Source organism: Theropithecus gelada, chromosome 2 (assembly GCF_003255815.1).
Source record: "Theropithecus gelada isolate Dixy chromosome 2, Tgel_1.0, whole genome shotgun sequence".
Lineage (NCBI taxonomy): Eukaryota > Metazoa > Chordata > Mammalia > Primates > Cercopithecidae > Theropithecus > Theropithecus gelada.
Window position 1 is genome coordinate 87,948,675 of NC_037669.1, and position 18,637 is coordinate 87,967,311.

Sequence of the window (18,637 nt, forward strand, 5' to 3'; positions counted from 1 at the left end):
GTTAGCCAGGATGGTCTCGATCTCCTGACCTCGTGATCCACCCGTCTCGGCCTCCCAAAGTGCTGGGATTACAGGCTTGAGCCACCGCGCCCGGCCCAGCCCTGGGCTTTAAGCTGCATCTGTGCACTGCCATCTATCGCTGGGTGTCAAACAGGCACCTCCAACCACACAGGCACGGAGGGCACCCCGAGTCTGCTGCCCCTCCCTGTCTGGTCTTCTCCTTTCCTTATCTGCCCAAACACCAGACCTCTCCTGTGGAAATCAACCCTTTCCCTCCCATGCACACTACTAGCAAGTCCTCTACTAGCAAGTTCCACCTTTGAAGTGAATCTCAGGCCAGGCCACATCTCATCCCCTCCTCTGCCACCATCCTCGTCATGCCTCCATATGGCATCTGCCCAACTCACCCCAAGAGCAGCCTGAAAGATCTTTTAAAAATAAAATCAGCGGCCGGGCGCGGTGGCTCAAGCCTGTAATCCCAGCACTTTGGGAGGCCGAGACGGGTGGATCACGAGGTCAGGAGATCGAGACCATCCTGGCTAACACGGTGAAACCCCGTCTCTACTAAGAAATACAAAAAAATAGCCGGGCGAGGTGGCGGGCGCCTGTAGCCCCAGCTACTCGGGAGGCTGAGGCCGGAGAATGGCGTGAACCCGGGAGGCGGAGCTTGCAGTGAGCTGAGATCCGGCCACTGCACTCCAGCCTGGGCGACAGAGCGAGACTCCGTCTCAAAAAAAAAAAAAAAAAAAAAAAAAACAAAAAAAAACTTCAAATTTATATAATTTTCATCTCTTTAGGGTTCTCATAGGTTCTCAGAGGGAATGTCTATAGTAACTGTTTGCATATAACTTATTTACCTTCTCCACAAAACTTCTGATTTAGCTCCTATTGTTTTCTCCATTATATTGATGATGAAACTGAGGTATAGAAAGGTTAACTACCAACCCAAGGTCACACAATTAGTGAGGCGGCAGGACTCCAAAGTCTAGCTCCCACCTACCACAAGACATAGCCTCTGTATGAGGAAAAACAGAGGAAAACTAGGATGAATTGGAACGTTTCCATGTGGGAGGCACGGAGCTCAGCACTTCACAACACCTGAACCTAACAAGTGCTCCAGGAGAAAATACTAGAATTCTTTTTTCTTTTTAATTAAGAACAACCTGAGGCACAGAGAGTACAGGCTCTTGCCATGGCATGTGGCTAGACCCACAACTCTGTCTGAAATGAATTCAGATGGCAATAAATGGTCTATATGTTGTGTTAGGCTGTGGGGTTTACTTTGATTCTAAGAGCCATGCCTCCATGACCCAAGGAATTCCACTAAGCTGGGCCAAAAGAAAGAGTGGCCCAGGCTTCATATGCTGCCAGACTGTCTCCTCACCTGGTCCCAGTTAGACTAGTTAGTCCTTGGCCTTATTAGGATAATGGAATTTTAGTGTATGTAATGCAATGTATACATACCAAGTGTTCCAGAAATGATGTCCATTTTTGGCATGACTCCATCCCGATCCCCAATCCCTCCGCCTCGAGCCCCGTACAGCCCCACTGCGTGGACCTCATCCACGAAGGTGATTGCTCCAAACTCATGGGCCACATCACACAGCTCTTCCAGTGGGCACACTGCCCCTGAGGAAAGACAAGAGACTGCTCTGAAGAGCTTGCCACTTCAGAAATTTCTGTTTTGGTTAGAGTCAGAACAATGCAAACTTATATTCTAAGGTATCATTTTTAATATTGGAAAGAAAATGAACTTCCTCCAATTTCTAGGTTACCTGGGATCCCAGAGCCTAGTGAAAGCCAGAATAGAAAATCCACTTTCACCCAAATCTATTTTAAAAAGTCCACCAATTACAAAATCCTGGCAGAATGCAATACCACACAGCAATAAAAAAAGAACGAGACCATGTCCTTTACAGCAATATGGATGAAACTAGAGGCCATCCTAAGTGAATTAATACAGGAACGGAAAAACCAAATAGCGTTCTCACTTATAAGTGGAAGCTAAACATTGAGAATACATGGAAGGGAACAAAGACACTGGGGGCCTACTTGAGGGTGGAGGGTGGGAGGAGGGTGAGATCAAAAACTACCTATTGGGTACTATGCTTATTACCTGGGTGATGAAATAATTTGTACACCAACCCCCTGTGACACATAATTTACCCATATAATAAACCCACACATGTACCCACTGAACCTAAAAGTTGGAAGAAAAAAACCAAAAATCCTGGCAGAAAGGAAAAGATAATTAAAAAATACAACAAGCCGGGCGCGGTGGCTCATGCCTGTAATCCCAGCACTTTGGGAGGCCGAGGCGGGCGGATCATGAGGTCAGGAGATCAAGACCATCCTGACTAACATGGTGAAACTCCATCTCTACTAAAAATATAAAAAATTAGCCGGGCGTGGTGGTGGGCGCCTGTAGTTCTAGCTACTCAGGAGGCTGAGGTAGGAGAATGGTGTGAACCCAGGAGGCGGAGCTTGCAGTGAGCCGAGATGGCGAAACTGCACTCTGGCCTGGGTGACAGAGCGAGACTCTGTCTCAAAAATATAAATAAATAAATAAATTAGCCAGGCATGGTGACGGGCGCCTGTAGTCCCAGCTACTCGGGAGGCTGAGGCAGGAGAATGGTGTGAACCCGGGAGGCGGCGCTTGCAGTGAGTCGAGATTGCACCACTGCACTCCAGCCTGGGTAACAGAGCGAGACTCTGTCTCAAAAGAAAAAAAATAAAATTAAAAAACACAACAAAACTCCATACTTTTAAAGAGTTCAGGCCTAGTTTTTCATCTTAGATTTCAGAGGAACTTCTGTCCACACTTACCATCCATTGAATGGACAGTTTCAAATGCCACAATCTTGGGGACTGAAGGGTCAGATCTTTGCAGCAGTTCTCTGAGATGGCTGACATCATTGTGGCGGAAGATGTACTTTGGCACTCGGCTGTTTCGAATCCCTTGGATCATGGAGGCATGGTTCCCAGAATCAGAGTAAATCTCACAGCCTAAGACAACAAAAATGCTATTTATTGCCACGTGCATCAAAGACAAATTATTTCCTAGAGAGAGACGACAGACTTTTCCTTGGAAATGATGCTTTGAAAATGCCTATTAGGAAAAAGACACTGTGTGCCAGTTTCTTCCTGGCAAAATAACTAGTTAGTGCTTCCCCTGTGAGAAGGTCCAAAGGTGTAGAATAACCTTGTGGCAGGCAATTAATCTGCTCTTAAATCTGGCTGCCTCACTCCAAACTCAATCAAGAGCTAACTAAATGATTTAGAGACTTCTCCAAAGGATCATCTTAGAACATAAAACATATTTGAGGCAATTAGCTCAAGGACAAGACGTTTCAAGTTTTAATTTTCACTGGTATCATGTTCTCCTGGAACCCATAATGTACAGTTAGCATTTCATGCTTGACCCCAGAACAAATGCCCAGATAGGATTATGATTTTCAATTGAGAGGTTCTGGTAAGCCTTCTTTGTTGCCAATTTTCTTGTTATTACTAAGAAACCCAAAGAACTCTAAGGCACCCATGCCAGGCTTCCTTACCTGGCATCATCTTAGCCAGGGTGAAGAGGGTTGAGTCATTGGCCACAAAGCACGAGGAAAACAAGAGTGCAGCATCTTTCCCATGGAGGTCTGCCAGCTCCCGCTCTAAGTCCACATGGAATTTACTAGTTCCAGAAATATTTCTAGTACCACCTGCCCCAGCACCATGTTGTTTCAAAGTGTCCCTGTTTAAAAAAACAAACAAACAAAACCAGAAAATACAGCTCATGGTTCTAAACACTATGTGAATTTTTTCCTCTTTCTAGGATCCAGGAGACTCAAACATGTTGATGTAGCAACTCTCTCACTGTGAAACCTGGGGTCAGAAATTTCAACTGATTTCATCTTCAGACTAGGTGGGAGAAGGTGTCAACACTAGGGTGATGACACCTCCAGGAATCATCAAGAACAAGTGTTCATTTAACAATCAGTAAGTGCTTGGTATTAGCTGAGTTTCTTGTCTAAGAAACTAAGGTTTATTTTCTCTGAGAAACATTATTCTTTCCAATAACATGTTATCTTAAGAAAAAACAAACTCTAGAGGGACATTCTGGATGGTGGTTACCCTCTGCAAGCCAGTCATGTAATGTTAGGATATATCACTATCATTAAACCTCAAACTGGTTAAATTAAACCTCAAACCTCTTTAGCAAGCCTTTGGAGAATCTGGCAAGCCACTCTCTCAAGCATCCCTAGGATGGTAAGCCTCCTGAAGGAGGAGTAATGGGACCTACATCCTTTTTAACATGTCTTTTGAAGTAGCTTTTTCTCTAGCGCTGCTAGATTCGTATTTCTCCTCTCACAGCCACAACCAAGGATGTCTCTGTGCAAGACTGCCTGGTGTTAAAGGCACACTCACTTGTAGAGTGGTAGAAAGTGGACTGACATGTGTGGTCATTGAGCCTATAAACTTGAACCCTCACAAGCTAAGGGGCTCCAGCAGCTACTTGCATATTAGAGTTCCTTTAAAAATAATCTGTAGATATTTTTCAGAAACTAAGAATAGTATTTTGCTGTGGCACGCATTCAGCTACTGAATGTTCCCTCCATAAAGATCCAACCCCTATACATCATCATTGGCTTGCCTAATAACACCAGTAATATTTGAAAGCCAAGGGCTACTTACATAACTGCCCCACACACCCGTGGGTGGCGACTCATTCCTAGGTAGTCATTACTGCACCAGACTGACACCTGCTTTTTGGTGATGAGGGAGTCTGAATAGTCATCTGCCATCGGGAAGATGTGTGCTCGCCGGTTCACAGTTTTAAAAACTCGATAGGTGTGGTCATTCTTTTTCTCATCAATTTTTTTCTCAAAGAAACGATCATACTGAAAAGTGGAAACAGCTGAAAATCAAACAAAAGACAGGAGAGAATGACGGTTGTGAAACACAACTGCATTTTGGTGAAAGACAACAAGTCTCAGCTTGGCCACTGAAGGAGATCCTGGGCAGGTTATTTGATGTCCTCATCTTGTAAGTAAATAAGACTGCATATTGGCCGGGCGCGGTGGCTCAAGCCTGTAATCCCAGCACTTTGGGAGGCCGAGACGGGTGGATCACGAGGTCAGGAGATCGAGACCATCCTGGCTAACACGGTGAAACCCCGTCTCTACTAAAAAATACAAAAAAACTAGCCGGGCGTGTTGGCGGGCGCCTGTAGTCCCAGCTACTCGGGAGGCTGAGGCAGGAGAGTGGCGTAAACCCGGGAGGCGGAGCTTGCAGTGAGCTGAGATCCGGCCACTGCACTCCAGCCTGGGAGACAGAGCGAGACTCCATCTCAAAAAAAAAAGACTGTATATCAAGTGTTTGGCCCAGTGCCATGTGTAGATGGTAGGTATTAAAGGACAGAAGGCAGGCTACCAACAGCACCTGTAGTCACCATAACCAAAAGCACCTGCTCACGCAAGCAAGGGATATGCCTTTCAAGCCTCAACTCACCATACATTTTTTGTTTTTCCTAGAGACAGAGTCTCTCTCTGTCATTCAGACTGGAGTACAATAGCGTGATCATAGCTCACTGAACCTTGAAGTCCTGGGCTTAAGCAATCTTCCTACCTTAGCCTCCTGGGTAGCTGGGGCTACAGGTGTGAGCCATCATGCCTGGGGCTAATTAAAAAAATTGTTTTTGTAGAGATAGTGTCTTGCTATGTTGCCGAGGCTGGTCTCAAACTCCTGGCCTCAAGTGATCATCTCCCGCCTCAGCCTCCTAAAGTGCTGGGATTACAGGTATGAGCCACTGTGCTCAGCCTCACCATGCAATTTTATATTTAATCTAATGTACATTTAAATTATAAATTATCTCCTACATCAGGCAAATAACAATAAGACTTACATTTTGGCAAGTTATCTTGAAGAAGATGAGACACTCTTTCTGGTCTTTGCTTTTGCATGATGTCCTGGAAGTTCTTCAGCAGCCCACTGGGATCCCCTCCATCAGTTTTCACACTAACCACACTGGGGCTTGCTGAGGTTTCAGCAACCTCTGGAACAAAAGTAACAAGAAACAAATGGGACCAACTTTCTATTCTGAGTTCACAGTATCTTCCAGACATACTGTCAAAAATGGTTTATTGCCTAGTTCACAAAAAGGCCAAGCATAACCAAAGTTAGCTGTAACTGAGTGTACAAAGCATCTCTTCTATTTTAGTTACTGTAATGGCAGACTCATGGTGTTGTTTTCAGAGCTACTGGCCTGCTTTAATGAACAATAAAGTCCAAAGCTTTCTCTGCTGGTTGGCATGTCTTATTCACTCCACAACATCCCCAACCCAATCCTAATCTCAATTTTCTGGTTTTTGTTTTTTTTTTTTTTTTTTGAGACAGAGTCCCATTCTGTCACCAGGCTGGAGAGCAGTGGCACGATCTCGACTCATTGCAACCTCTGCCTCCTGGGTTCAAATGATCCTCCCTCCTCAACCTCCTGAGTAGATGGGACTATAGGCATGTGCTATCACGCCCAGCTAATCTTTGTATTTTTGGTAGGGATGGGGTTTCGCCATGTTGGCCTGGCTGGTCTTAAACTCCTGGCCTCAAGTGATCCACCTGCCTAGCCCTTCCAAAGTGCCAGGATTATAGGCGTGAGCCACTGAGCCTGGTCTTAATCTCAGTTTTCTTCATAGAAAACAATTTTGGCCATATGCATAATTTCTGCTGGTTAGGCTTTTGGGGAGCCTTGAGTGCTCTGCAGATGTAGCCACAGCTATATATTGTGGAGTTAAGGTTGCAATTCAATGACCATCAGTAAGACACTCAGCTTGGGAGCCCTAGGACCAGCATTTACTGCAGTGAAACCATTGTTTTCTATCTTTATCCCACCACATGATGGGAAAGACCAAAGGGACAAAAGGCAGCTGGTAGCAGCTCAAGACTGCAGGTTATTTTAAGAAATTAAGTAATTACTATAAAAGCTGGTCACATCCTACACACACACCAGAAAGTCCCACTTTTGCAATATAGTCCCTTGACTGTCTATCTTGAAGACCTTCCTCTCTGGCCCTAAAAGAGGAAGGTGTTTCCATAAATACTGCCCTAATGATAGCTCATACACAAATCTGAGGGCCCAAAAGAACTAAAAGGACCTCTTCACTACCACTAATGGTTCACGACTCATCTCTTACCTTTCCTCACGGCATTCATTTCCTGCACATCCTCCTGAAGCTCAAGACTGGCTTTGCAGAAGACACTGCTGCCTCTCTGATTCATCTGTGCTGCCAGGAAAGGGCATTTGCTTGCAGTGCCCTGGCTTGTGGCAGGCAAGGGGTGTCCAGATGGAAGCTGTGTGCCATCTGGACTCTGCTGGGATCCATCAGGAGCCTGTTGGACCTTGGCTTTGGCAGTTTTGTCTTCTGAGGGAGGAAATGGAAAAAGTGAAGCATCAGATCTGGCTGCACAGTGTGTAAGAAAACCACTTATTTCTTTCTTTTATTGCCTCAAAGATAAACTTAATACTTACTCACTCTACCCCACCATCCAGACAGAAGTTTGTGTTTGTTTGTTTTTTTTAAGATGGAGTCTTGCTCTGTCCCCCAGATTGGAGTACAGTGGCACAATCTTGGCTCACTACAACCTCCGCCTCCCGGGTTCAAGTGATTTTCGTGTCTCAGCCTCCCAAGTAGCTGGGATTACAGGTGTGCACCACCACGCCCGGCTAATTTTTGTATTTTTAGTAGAGATGGGGTTTCACCACCTTGGCCAGGCTGGTCTTGAACTCCTGACCTCAGGTTATCCACCTGCCTTGGCTTCCCGAAGTGCTGGGATTATAGGTGTGAGCCACTGCACTCAGCCACAAGCTTGTTTTTATTAGGTTCTGCTAATCTCTCTAGTTTTTCATCTGCTTCACAAGAAACAATACTCATGTGAAGAGTTGACTGGCACATTCCAGTTGCCTCTTAAACCCATAGTATTTCTCCTCACAAATCCAACAAAGTACCATTTTCTAGTTTTAGACAACCTGGAATCCTTGAGTTGGATCATTCCCAGTAACTTCTACCCCAACTACACTCAGCTTATTTCATGAGAGGACACACCCTGTAAGGTAACTGGAAGTATTCACACACAGTTTTTTCTCTGCTAACATTTTCTTTTCCTTTTTTTTTTGAAACAGGATCTCACTCTGTCAACCAGGCTAGGGTGCAGTGGTGCAATCACAGCTAACCGCAGCTTTGACCTCCAGGCTCAAGTGATCCTGTCACCTCAGCCCTCCAAGTAGCTTGGACTGCAGGTGTTCTACTGTGTCCAGCTAATTTTTTTTTTTTAACTTTTTGTAGATACGGAGCCTTGTTATGTGGCCCTAGCTTCTATCAAACTCCTAGGCTCAGGCAGTCCTCCCGCCTCAGCCTCCCAAAGTGCTGGAATTACAGGCATGAGCCACCACATCCTGCCTCTGCTAACATTTTTTAAACAGATTCTTGACAAAGAGGCTTGCTGTTGCTTAACATAAAAGCTACTGGTTTTTCTCTAAACAAAAGAAATTAGGCTAAAACTTAGGTCTTTAGATTGCTAATAGAGTAAGAAAAAATAGGGGTATATCACATTCACATACCTCATCTACTTTCTCATCTAAATTCATCAAAGTCTGCTGACTTAACACAGTTGTCTGGTAATTATCCTTCTAGTTACAGTGACTTCCCTCTCCCCTTGAGCAAATTCATTCACCTTCTTTCTAGAAAAGTCTTTTTTCATCATTCTGGAATACTCCTGTGAGTCACTGGCTAGCCTTTCCTATAACTTGGGTAAGGTGTCTCAATACAGTTTTCATTAAAATCTTCTATAAAAGAAAGCCAAAAAAATTATTTTGAAGTTAACTTCATTTATTATAAAAGTAATACATATTCATTAAAGTCTAGAAAAAGAAAAAAAAACCTATCATTTAAAACATAACCATTGCAAGCATTCTGGTAAAAAAGACATAACTAACTCTTGAAAATAAACCCTATAAAGGATTAAATCCTTCCTGCTTAAAGAAAAACAAAAATTCTTTTCTTACAAGCCCACACCCAGAGAACACGCCTAAGAAAAACCTGTAAAATACTCTCTAGGATTAAGTGGAACCTGAAAAGCCTTGTTCTCTCCTAGCAGAACCAGAGCAAACTAAATTCAACTCCAGTCTCTTTGTTGAAAACAACAACAACAAATGTATATACAAATAAAGATACATGGCATGATCTCAGCTCACTGCAACCTCTACCTCCTGGTTTCAAGCAATTCTCATGCCTCAGCCTCCCAAGTAGCTGGGATTTCAGGTGTATACCACCATGTCCAGCTGATTTTTGTATTTTTTGTAGCAATGGAGTTTCACCACGTGGCCAGGCTGGTCTTGAACTCCTGGCCTCACATGATCCAACCGCCTCAGCCTCCCAAAGCGCTCAGATTACAGGAGTGAGCCACTGCACACAGCCAAGATAAATTTGTTTTTAAAATCACTAATACTGTACGATTTCATTTATATGAGGTACCTAGAATAGTCAAATTCATAGAGACAGAAAGCAGAATGGTGGTTGCCAGGGGTTGGGGAGAGAGGAATGGAGAGTTACTGTTTGATAGGTATAGAATTTCAGTTTGAGAAGACAAAAAAAGTTCTGGAGATGGATGGTGGTGATCGTCACACAACAATATGAATGTACCACTGAACTGTACATTTTTAAATGCTTAAAATGGTAATTTTTCTTGGGCATTTTACCACAATGAAACAAAAACTTTTAAGGAAAAAAACAAGTCACTATTTTAAAAAGCCAAAGGTGCCAGGCACGGTGGCTCATGCCTGTAATTCCAGCACTCTGGGAGGCTGAAGCAGGTGGATCAGGTCAGGAGTTCAGGACAAGCCTGGCCAACAAGGTGAAACCCTACAAAAGTACAAAAATTATCCGGGTGTGGTGGTGCATGCCTGTAATTCCAGGTATTTGGGAGGCTGAGGCAGGAGAATCGCTTGAACCTGGGAGGTGGAGGTTGCAGTAAGCCGACATTGCATCACTGCACTCCAACCTGGGGAACAGAGCAAGACTCTGTCTCAAAAAAGAAAAACTAAATAAATAAAAAGCTGAAGGTCAAATGTTTAATGAGGGAAATTAGAACACTCCAATTTAATATTTATGTGAACGAGGCACTGAGGAAACACTAAAATCCCAACAGACACTAACATGCAATCCAAAAACCTGCCATGTGCAATACTGGCCACTGTTTCACCTTTAAAGATGGAAAGGCTAAAAGTGCCTACCCTTGGGGTGACAATCATATGAGATAATCTGTGCACAGAGCAGACCTTTGTGAGTGACTGTGGCCCTCACCACCACTGTGGGGACTGCTTCTAGTCTACCAATGAGCACACACACCCGTACCTGCTCCTTCATTGTCAGTGACACTTACTCTCACTGGCCGGAGAGGTTTCTTTGATCTGTTGGTAGTGTACTGCTGCAGTGGACAATGCCCGAGGGGCTGGCTTGGCCCCAACTTCCATCATCTTGGGGCAGTTTTGGGCATAGAACAACAGAGATTTGCCTGCTTTCTGCAGAAAGGCCTGGGGGACTCGGGATAAGAATGGGCAGCGGCGAACAACAGTCTCCATGTTCAAGAAGTATGCTGGCTCCTGTGGAAAGACTGATGATGAGTGACATCAACAGCTGTTAATAATCAGGCAAATATCACCGCAAGCTCATTGGATTCAGGTGTCACCTGCAGTTTATATAAAGGGTACCCTGGAATACTAACACTTCTCCCTCAAAAATGCCTAAGGACAGCACTGATGTGAGACTCAGCTAAGGAATGGTGACCACATTTTACACGGGTCACCAACTTCTTCATTCCCCAGCTCTACACAAAGCAACTTCACCAAATGAAGTAAATACTGACAGTACATAGCCAAGTGGGCAGAAGGATGAAGCACAAGTCAAAAACAGGTTTGGGAGGCCAGAGGTTTCTTAGGGAGATGCACAGTGAAGATAAGATATCTTGGCTTACATCCAGGTGGAGAAGGGATGTTAGGGAAGAAACCACTCATCTATCCAGACAGGGAAGACTATTAGGGATCCTGACTTTCTCCTGGTCCCCGCATCCCCGAAAGCACTCCTAAACCCGAGGAAGGAGTCCAGCATGCGCCCGAGTCCCTGAAGCAAGGATTCCTCCGCGGTCGTGTCCCCACAGCGGGAAGAACTGGGCATAACTGAGAAAGGAGGGGCACAAACGAGGGGAGGGGTATGAGGACCAGCGCCTTGGGACTCACTGGGGACGCGCAGGGGCTATAAAGATGAGGGAGTTGAGTCTGGAGAAAGAAGGCAGTACTCGGGCAGTGGGGGTCAGAGGTGACCCGCGGTCGAGGTCTCGAGAATGACGGGAGGGGTATGAGAAGGGAATTCTAAAGCGGCGGGTTCAACCGGGAATAGCTGGAAGGGGCCGAAAGGGGGAAACTGAGGCGGCCGTCTAGGCAAAAGATCTGGAGGATAAACGCTGACCTCAAGGCGGCGGATGACTGGGACAGTGGGGGATGGGGTCCCAGCGCCCCGGGGAGCGGTGCCCCGGCTGACAGGACACGCGGGGGCTTCCCCGGCCGGCGCCGCACCTCCCGCGCGGGCCCTCACCTGCGCTGGGGACTCTGCGGAGGCGGCGGCGAAGGAGGCGGGCACTCAAGCCGAGAAGTCCAAACGAACCGTTCGTTGCCCTTGTCCAGGAGCAGCCTCAGGCCGCGATCGCCGGCGCCTTAATATATAGCAGGAGTGACCGCTGCGCATGCGCCGTGGGCGCTGCCTTCTTCCGCGCAGGCGCGCCGCGTCGCCCTCGGCGAGCTGGGCGGGCGGGGCAGAGAAGCCCACTTCTTTGGCTCTGCGGTGATCCGTGCAGCCGGGGATTCCCCGGCTCGCCTGCCGGGAGGAGGAAGGGCCAGGCGGTGAGCGGACGAGGTCTTTTTTCCCGACCTCATCCTGCACTCTCGTGCTGCCTCCCCACCAACTACCCTGGGCTTCAGAACCCTACGCCCCGATTGTGGGGTATAAAATGGCAAGGTCGAGGCGGCTAGGGCCAAGTTGGGGGCTACAGGGTTGTTAAGATGGGTGTCTTGGACCTGGAGGAAGAAGGAGATCCAAGGGGTTCTGGGCCGAGATGTTAAGCAGGATCCATCCCATCTGCGGCTTGCTTTGGAAACTGTGAACAAGGGCTTCCCGAAGGAGGTGGAGCTGATTGTATCCCCTACAGATGGAGTGGTCCTGGCAGGATGCGGAAGAAGCGGGACACTCAGCTGTGGCACTTTCTGGTCTAAGATGATCCAGAGGAGGCAGAGGAACAGGGCTGGATGGAACCCATCCATTCCACAGCTCTGAGCACTTGGGGCGGAGGGGGAGGCACAGGACCTGACAATAGTTAGCATGTAACAAATATTAGCCACTATTTTTATTTTCCATCTGGGGTTGTCTGAGGCCCCTTGCTGGCCACCCTGGGCACCAGCAGGGTGGCTTAGGCCTCCATCCCAAAGGTCAGCGTTGGGCCATACCTCCACTGAGTTTCTCTGGCACAACACATGAAGTGTAGGGCTTGGCAAACCCCTCTCAGAAATGCCGGTCTGGCTTCCTTGCTCCACACCCTTCCCAGCTTGGCTTGGGCTGAGTTGGGCTGGGCCTGTGCCAGGCTCAGAGGTACTCTCCATTCTTGAGGAAAGGGCCGTTGAGAGTATTCCTTTCCCAGCTACGCATTAACAAGAGGGACAAAGTCCAGAATGATGGTGACCAGGGTGTGTCCAGGTACTTTGCATTTCCCTCTCTGAGCATCCAGCTGGCTGCAAAGCAGGTGAGGTGAGTCTCCACCTTCAGAGGAGGCACCTGGGTTCAGAGTGGCAGTGGGACCTGTCCAGGATGCGTGCTTTGGTCTGAGAGCTCAAGACCCAGTTCTGTGCCATTCTGCCAAGGAATCCTGGGCAGTGCCCATCACCCAGAGAAGATGAGAGAGAAAAGGTCAGCACTTGGACCCAAGTGCAGCTGTAAGTGGGAACAGAATAAGGATGGTATTGAGTGCTTTGCTCATCTTTGGGCCTTGCTTTCCTTAGCTGGGCAATAGGATCATAACCCCTGAAATGCCTGCCTCACAGGGTGTTTTTTGTTTTTTGTTTTGTTGTTGTTTTGTTTGTTTGAGACAGAATCTCCCTCTGTTGCCCAGACTAGAGTGCAGTGGCACAATCTCGGCTCACTGCAACCTCTGCCTCTCAGGTTCAAGCGATTCTTCTGCCTCAGCCTCCCAAGCAGCTGGGATTACACCACCATGCCCAGCTAATTTTTGTATTTTTAGTAGAGATGGGGTTTCACCATGTTGGCCGGGCTGGTCTTGAACTCCTGACCTCAAGTGATCACCTTCAGCGTCCCAAAGTCCTGGGATTATAGGCATGAGACACTGTGCCCGGCCCTCACAGGGTTTTTTTGGGGGCGATCAGAGGAAAAGCCAAAGCAGAAAGAACTGGATAATGGAGTTGGGCATGGGTTTCAAATCCAGCTGTGAATCTTACTTGGTCATAGACTTGGGCAGGCCACAACCTCTTCAAGGCTTGGTTTCCTGATTTGTAAAGCTCTCCCAGCCCTGCCACTTATGGCTGGCGGGAGGGTCAGGTGAAGTCCTGTATTTCAGAGGCTTATTGTTTAAACTGGCAAGTCCCTAGCCCTCTGGGAGTTTCCTGTTTAATATAGAGAAAGATTGGGAAACGAGGCCAACTCACATGGAAAGTGAAATAGAGTGTTGTAAGTAACTCCAGATGGAGGAGGAGGAGGAGGCTATTACTCCAACAGGCGCTGAAAGAGGAGGATCCCAACCACGAGGAAGGCTTCCAGAAGAGAAGCGGGTGCTGGCTAGAAGGGTGGATCTACATGCGACTGGGAGACTGGGTGAAGGCTTGGATGGAAAAGGCTCAGCCCTGTGGGGGTGGCAGTTGGGGGATCAGCATGAGTCAGCCCGAACAGCTGGGCAATGGGAGTATGGTCAGGACCTGGCACCAAGAGGTCAGACCAGAAAGGCCCTAAACGAGCCACAGTGTTTCCCAGTGTCAGGGCCCAAAGAACCACCCCCAGGGTACTGGTCAAAATGCAGATTCCTGGGCCACACTCCTTTGATTTGACCCAGAAATCTGCACTTTAACCAGCCCACCTTTCTGGTGAGGTAAGGGTGAGGTATCTTGAGATATGTTTCTTGAGTGGTTCAAGGTTTGAGGCCTTGAAGGGCAAGGCATAAGCCATGAGTTCTAGTCCTAACTCTGAGATCTTGAGCAAATCACCTCATGCCCTAAGTCTTAGTTTTTGTGTCTGTGAAATGAGAATGACCCCACCTACCTCAGTGATGAGTCTGGGTGGGCCCTATTCTGCTCCAGTTGTGATCCTTCTGGGCCTCCTCTTCCTGCCTCTGCCCCCTCCTCCTCTTCTTCTTTCTTTTCTTCTTCTCCTTCTCCTTCTTCGCCTGTCACGCCTCCCTTGTCATTCCCTCCTTCCCCATCTTCTTTTCCCTTTCTCTCCCTCTGCCCTCCTTCCCTCCTTCTCCCTCCTCCCTCCCTCCCTCCCTCCCTCTCTCCCTCCCTCTCTCCCTTCTCAGAGCCACAGTATAAACTCATCTTATCACTTGCTCTGGCCCTGGGCAGCTGGAGTTGAGGCAAGGTCAGGCCCCATCCCAGGGATGGCGCTGGGGCCTTTTTTCCCTCCCACCCAGTCTGCATCATGGTCTTTGTCACCATCACTATCACCATCAGGGGCTGCTGCACATAGTACCACCCAATGGTCAAGGCAAAAGGAAAATGTCAACCCCAGCCCCCAGAATTCACCCTTTTTGTTCTGGGCCCCAGGAACTATTTTTATTTTTCCCCCTTAAATAGCTGTTTATTAGCAGTGTGCTGGAAAGGGTGATGGAGTTAGCATTCACAGACAATACCACACACCACTGTCACGAGGGAGGCAAGAGCGCAGGCAAGCCAGCCTGCAGCCCCGAGGAGGAGTCCCCCTCTTCAAGAGAGTGTGGGAGGGGGCAGGGCCTGGAGTGTTGGGGGGCAGCCTGAGAACACCTCCGTGTACTAGGCGTGGTTAAAGACGAAGAGGAACTCATTAGCAGCAGCCCCGGCCTCACCGCTTGGAATGTACTTTCCTTGACAGGTGAGGCTTTTGACCAGGGCTCACTTGACATACTCCTTCTGCACAGCCTTCAGGTTCTTCTTCCTGCCCCAGGCCTTCAGGGCAGAGGCCTGCAGGGTTCAGCTGTAGGAGAAGGTCAGGGCCCAAGGCTTCAGGAGGGGGCACTTGTTAATGGCATTGAGGTTAATGGACACCTCCTTGCTCTGGCTTCCAGATAGAAAGTGATCCCAGGGACAGCAGGGGACACTGTGCAGTGTAGCACTTAGTTTTTGTGTCTGTGAAATGAGAATGACCCCATCTGCCTCAGTGATGAGTCTGGGTGGGCCCTGTTCTGGCCCAGTTGTGATCCTTCTAGGCCACTTATTCCCTAGAGTGCAGCGCTTGTGACAGTTGCCATGGCAATCTCCTTGTGAGAAAACTTCTGGATGCAGGCTTGGCCCGGGGTGACCATACTGGACTTCAGCAAGGTGCCTTCCAGGTAGATGTGGTGGTCACTCAGAGCCTTGTAGACAGCAGCCACACCTTCTTGGTTACATACTGACAGTACTTCAAGTCATGGTCCCCACTGGGGAGGATCTCAGCCTCCACGATGAGCACAATGCCATTCTGCTGGCAGATGCTGGCATAGCGGACCAGGACATTGACACACTGCCATTTTCTTTTGTTTTCTTTCTTTCTTTCTTTCTTTTTTTTTTTTTTTTTTTTTGAGACGATATCTCAGTCTGTCACCCAGGCTGGAGTGCAGTGGTGCAATCTCGGCTCATGCAACCTCCGCCTCCCAAGTTCAAACGATTCTCCTGCCTCAGCCTCCTGAGTAGCTGGGATTACAGGTGTGTGCCACCATGCCCAGCTCATTTTTGTGTTTTTAGTAGAGGAGGACGTTTCACCATGTTGGCCAGGGTGGTCTCGAACTCCTGACCTCAAGCGATCCGCCTACCTTGGCCTCCCAAAGTGCTAGTATTATAGGCGTGACTCGCTGTGCCCAGCTGATGTTGGCATTTTCAATGATGGCGAGGGCTGAGGGGGTGTGTTTCCCAATCTTCAGCACGTGATGCCACTTGGCAAAGTGGGTTCCATCCTTCTTGTCTGGGGCACAGCGCTCAGACAGTCCATCCAGCCCTTGGGTGGTAGTCTCGCCATTTGCCCTTGCCAGGGGTAGCACCCCCTTTTCTACCTTGATGCCCACAACACTGCCTTTGGATTTGATAACTTGGGGGAAGGGACACCTATCATCCATCTTTTGGTACAGCATCTCATGGAAGAGGATGACGCCCTCGATGCAGGGGTTCATGCAGTTGTCAGCTGTCAGTCGCAGCTGGTGGTAGAAGCACTGGTTCTCCTTGGTATTCTTGGTGCCAATGGACTGCAGCCACTTGGCAGCTCTTTCAGTGGACTCATCTGCAGCCGGGATTCTCTTGCCCAGAGCCACGATGTGATGCGTGATGTCAGACAGCTCCTTCTTCTGCTCTGGGGTCAGCAAAGGGTATTGGTAGGGCATGGTACTGGTGTTAACAAGTTCCTGGCACAGGAGAGGGGTGGGTTTGCAGGATGTGGTGGTGGAGGCTGGCAGGCTGGCAAGTGGACTCAGGGAGAGAAAGCAGCACTCGTCACCAGGACCCATTCTCCCAGGAACTATTTTTAGCAGCACCCCTCCAAGAAGGTGAGGTAGCTCAGTCTGGGCAAACCTGCTGCTTTCTTCTGGGCCTCAGTTTCCACATCTGTCAGCCAAGCAAGAAATCCTGCATCCTTCTCAAGGAGAACCCAGGTGGACATAGGACTCCTCCAACTTGTGCTGCTGCTCCTTGGGGTGTCAGTGCCCTTCTATGCAGTGGTAGATGGGGGCCAGCCTCACACAGTGGGTAGAGGGTCTGGAAACAGCTCAGCTCTGCCCTGAACAGTTGGAGGCATGAGCTCCAGTTTACAGTGATGGGGCCCAGGAGCCACCATGTGAGATGGAATTTCAAGGTTGGCAGAGCAAAAGCGTTCTGAGGTCTCTGGCGCTGACCTTGTCCTAACCCTGCCTTTGGAATCCCATTAGACTGTGGTTGCAGAGCAGGTGAGCTCTGGTTTTCGAGAAGAGAGAGAGGGGCTGGAGTGGAGCAAAGCCAATAAATGCTTCAGGAGACAGGTCTGGAATGAGGGGGCTTTGCAGGGAGCAGCAGCCCCCATCCTAGAGAGCAGAAAATGTCCCAGAGGACCCATGAACCCAGCCCTCCAGCCTAGCAGCCACAAACTGTGGCCTAGATAAATTCTGTGTGGCCCACGTAGTTCTTGCCTTTTTTTTTTTTTTTTTTTTGAGACGGAGTCTCGCTCTGTCGCCCGGAGTGGAATGCAGTGGTGCAATCTCGGCTCACCACAAGCTCCGCCTCCCGGGTTCACACCATCCTCCTGCCTCAGCCTCCCAAGTAGCTGGGACTACAGGCGCCTGCCACCAAGCCCGGCTAATTTTTTGTATTTTTAGTAGAGACGGGGTTTCACCGTGTTAGCCAGGATGGTCTCCATCTCCTGACCTTGTGATCTGCCCGCCTCGGCCTCCCAAATCCTCGGCCTGATATTACAGGCATGAGCCACCGCGCCTGATGTTCTTGTTTTATAATAAAATGTGAATTCCTTGTCAACATTTAACCAGCAGGAGATTTCTCATCAAGCCTCAGATGTTCAGCTTCTTTTGAGGAATCAGCAGACCTGGAGCGCCTGGGCTGGCCCAGGCAGGGTGTGCTGTCTCCAATTCTCTATCAGCCCTCCCTTCAGTGTGTCCCCAACCCTGAGGAATGTAATGTCCAAGCAGCGACACCTTCCTGGCCTTGTAGGCACCAGTGTGTGTTCCCAGCCCTAAGCCATTTTACAGCCAGGGAGACTAAGACTCAGAGAGGGAAGAGGACTTGCTCGAGGTCACACAGAAAGTGATGTTTGGGCTGCAGGGAGACCCAGATGTCCTGATTTCTACGTCTCCCACACTGCGCTCACAGCCTCTGGAGGAGGGTCTGGGGTCAGTGGCTAGGGGAAGGATCAGGCTAGCTATTAGTGGCTCCCTGGAAGGGACTGGCCCAGAGGTGGATTCCTCCATGCTTGTCATCATCCCCCCAAGCCCCTACATGTGGATCAGGCAGATTAGGGCCCCTAATGGGGCAGAGGCAGGCACAGGCTGAGCCCTCTCCTGTGGCCAGCTGTGCCTGCCCTTGCCTCATCACCTTCAAGGGGCCCTGGTCTGCCTGATCCACTGCCGGGGCTTGGGGGGATGAGGATGCGCAGTGTGGGGAAGCTCCCTCCCTGTCCTGAGCTGCTGGGCAGACAGACATCAGCAAAGAAGCCATAGCAGGCTGTGACCAGTGTGGACAAGGGTGCTGGATTGGAGAACGGCGGCATGGGAAGGGGGACCCACCTCAGGGCTGCACCCTGGTGTCAAGGAGATGACACCTGGGACAGAATGACCAGGCTGAGGGGCCCTCAGTGAAGGCTAGAGGGAGCCTGATGTGGAGAAGGAGCATGGAGGAAGACAGGGA

General features: G+C 48.8%; 1 protein-coding gene and 1 pseudogene across 2 annotated transcripts in view; both read right to left on the reverse strand.

Annotated features, from left to right (window-relative positions):
* The window catches only part of ALAS1 (5'-aminolevulinate synthase 1), a 25,153-nt gene extending 13,405 nt beyond the window's left edge, over positions 1 to 11,748 (reverse strand). The window contains exons 1-8 of the mRNA XM_025377351.1: positions 11,011 to 11,748; positions 10,420 to 10,650; positions 7,176 to 7,403; positions 5,891 to 6,040; positions 4,681 to 4,903; positions 3,555 to 3,739; positions 2,827 to 3,006; positions 1,465 to 1,629 (exon numbers count right to left, since the gene is read on the reverse strand). Of these exons, the coding sequence (XP_025233136.1) occupies positions 1,465 to 1,629; positions 2,827 to 3,006; positions 3,555 to 3,739; positions 4,681 to 4,903; positions 5,891 to 6,040; positions 7,176 to 7,403; positions 10,420 to 10,650; positions 11,011 to 11,050 (1,402 nt within the window). The 5' untranslated portion in view covers positions 11,051 to 11,748. The remainder of the gene's footprint in view (positions 1 to 1,464; positions 1,630 to 2,826; positions 3,007 to 3,554; positions 3,740 to 4,680; positions 4,904 to 5,890; positions 6,041 to 7,175; positions 7,404 to 10,419; positions 10,651 to 11,010) is intronic.
* A 3,328-nt stretch (positions 11,749 to 15,076) lies between these two features.
* LOC112619229 lies at positions 15,077 to 16,754 on the reverse strand (annotated as a pseudogene). The gene is made up of 3 exons (XR_003118193.1): positions 16,108 to 16,754; positions 15,516 to 15,782; positions 15,077 to 15,395 (listed from the first exon to the last, which is right to left on the reverse strand). The product of XR_003118193.1 is annotated as a fructose-bisphosphate aldolase A-like (transcript).
* Between the last annotated feature and the right edge of the window lie 1,883 nt (positions 16,755 to 18,637).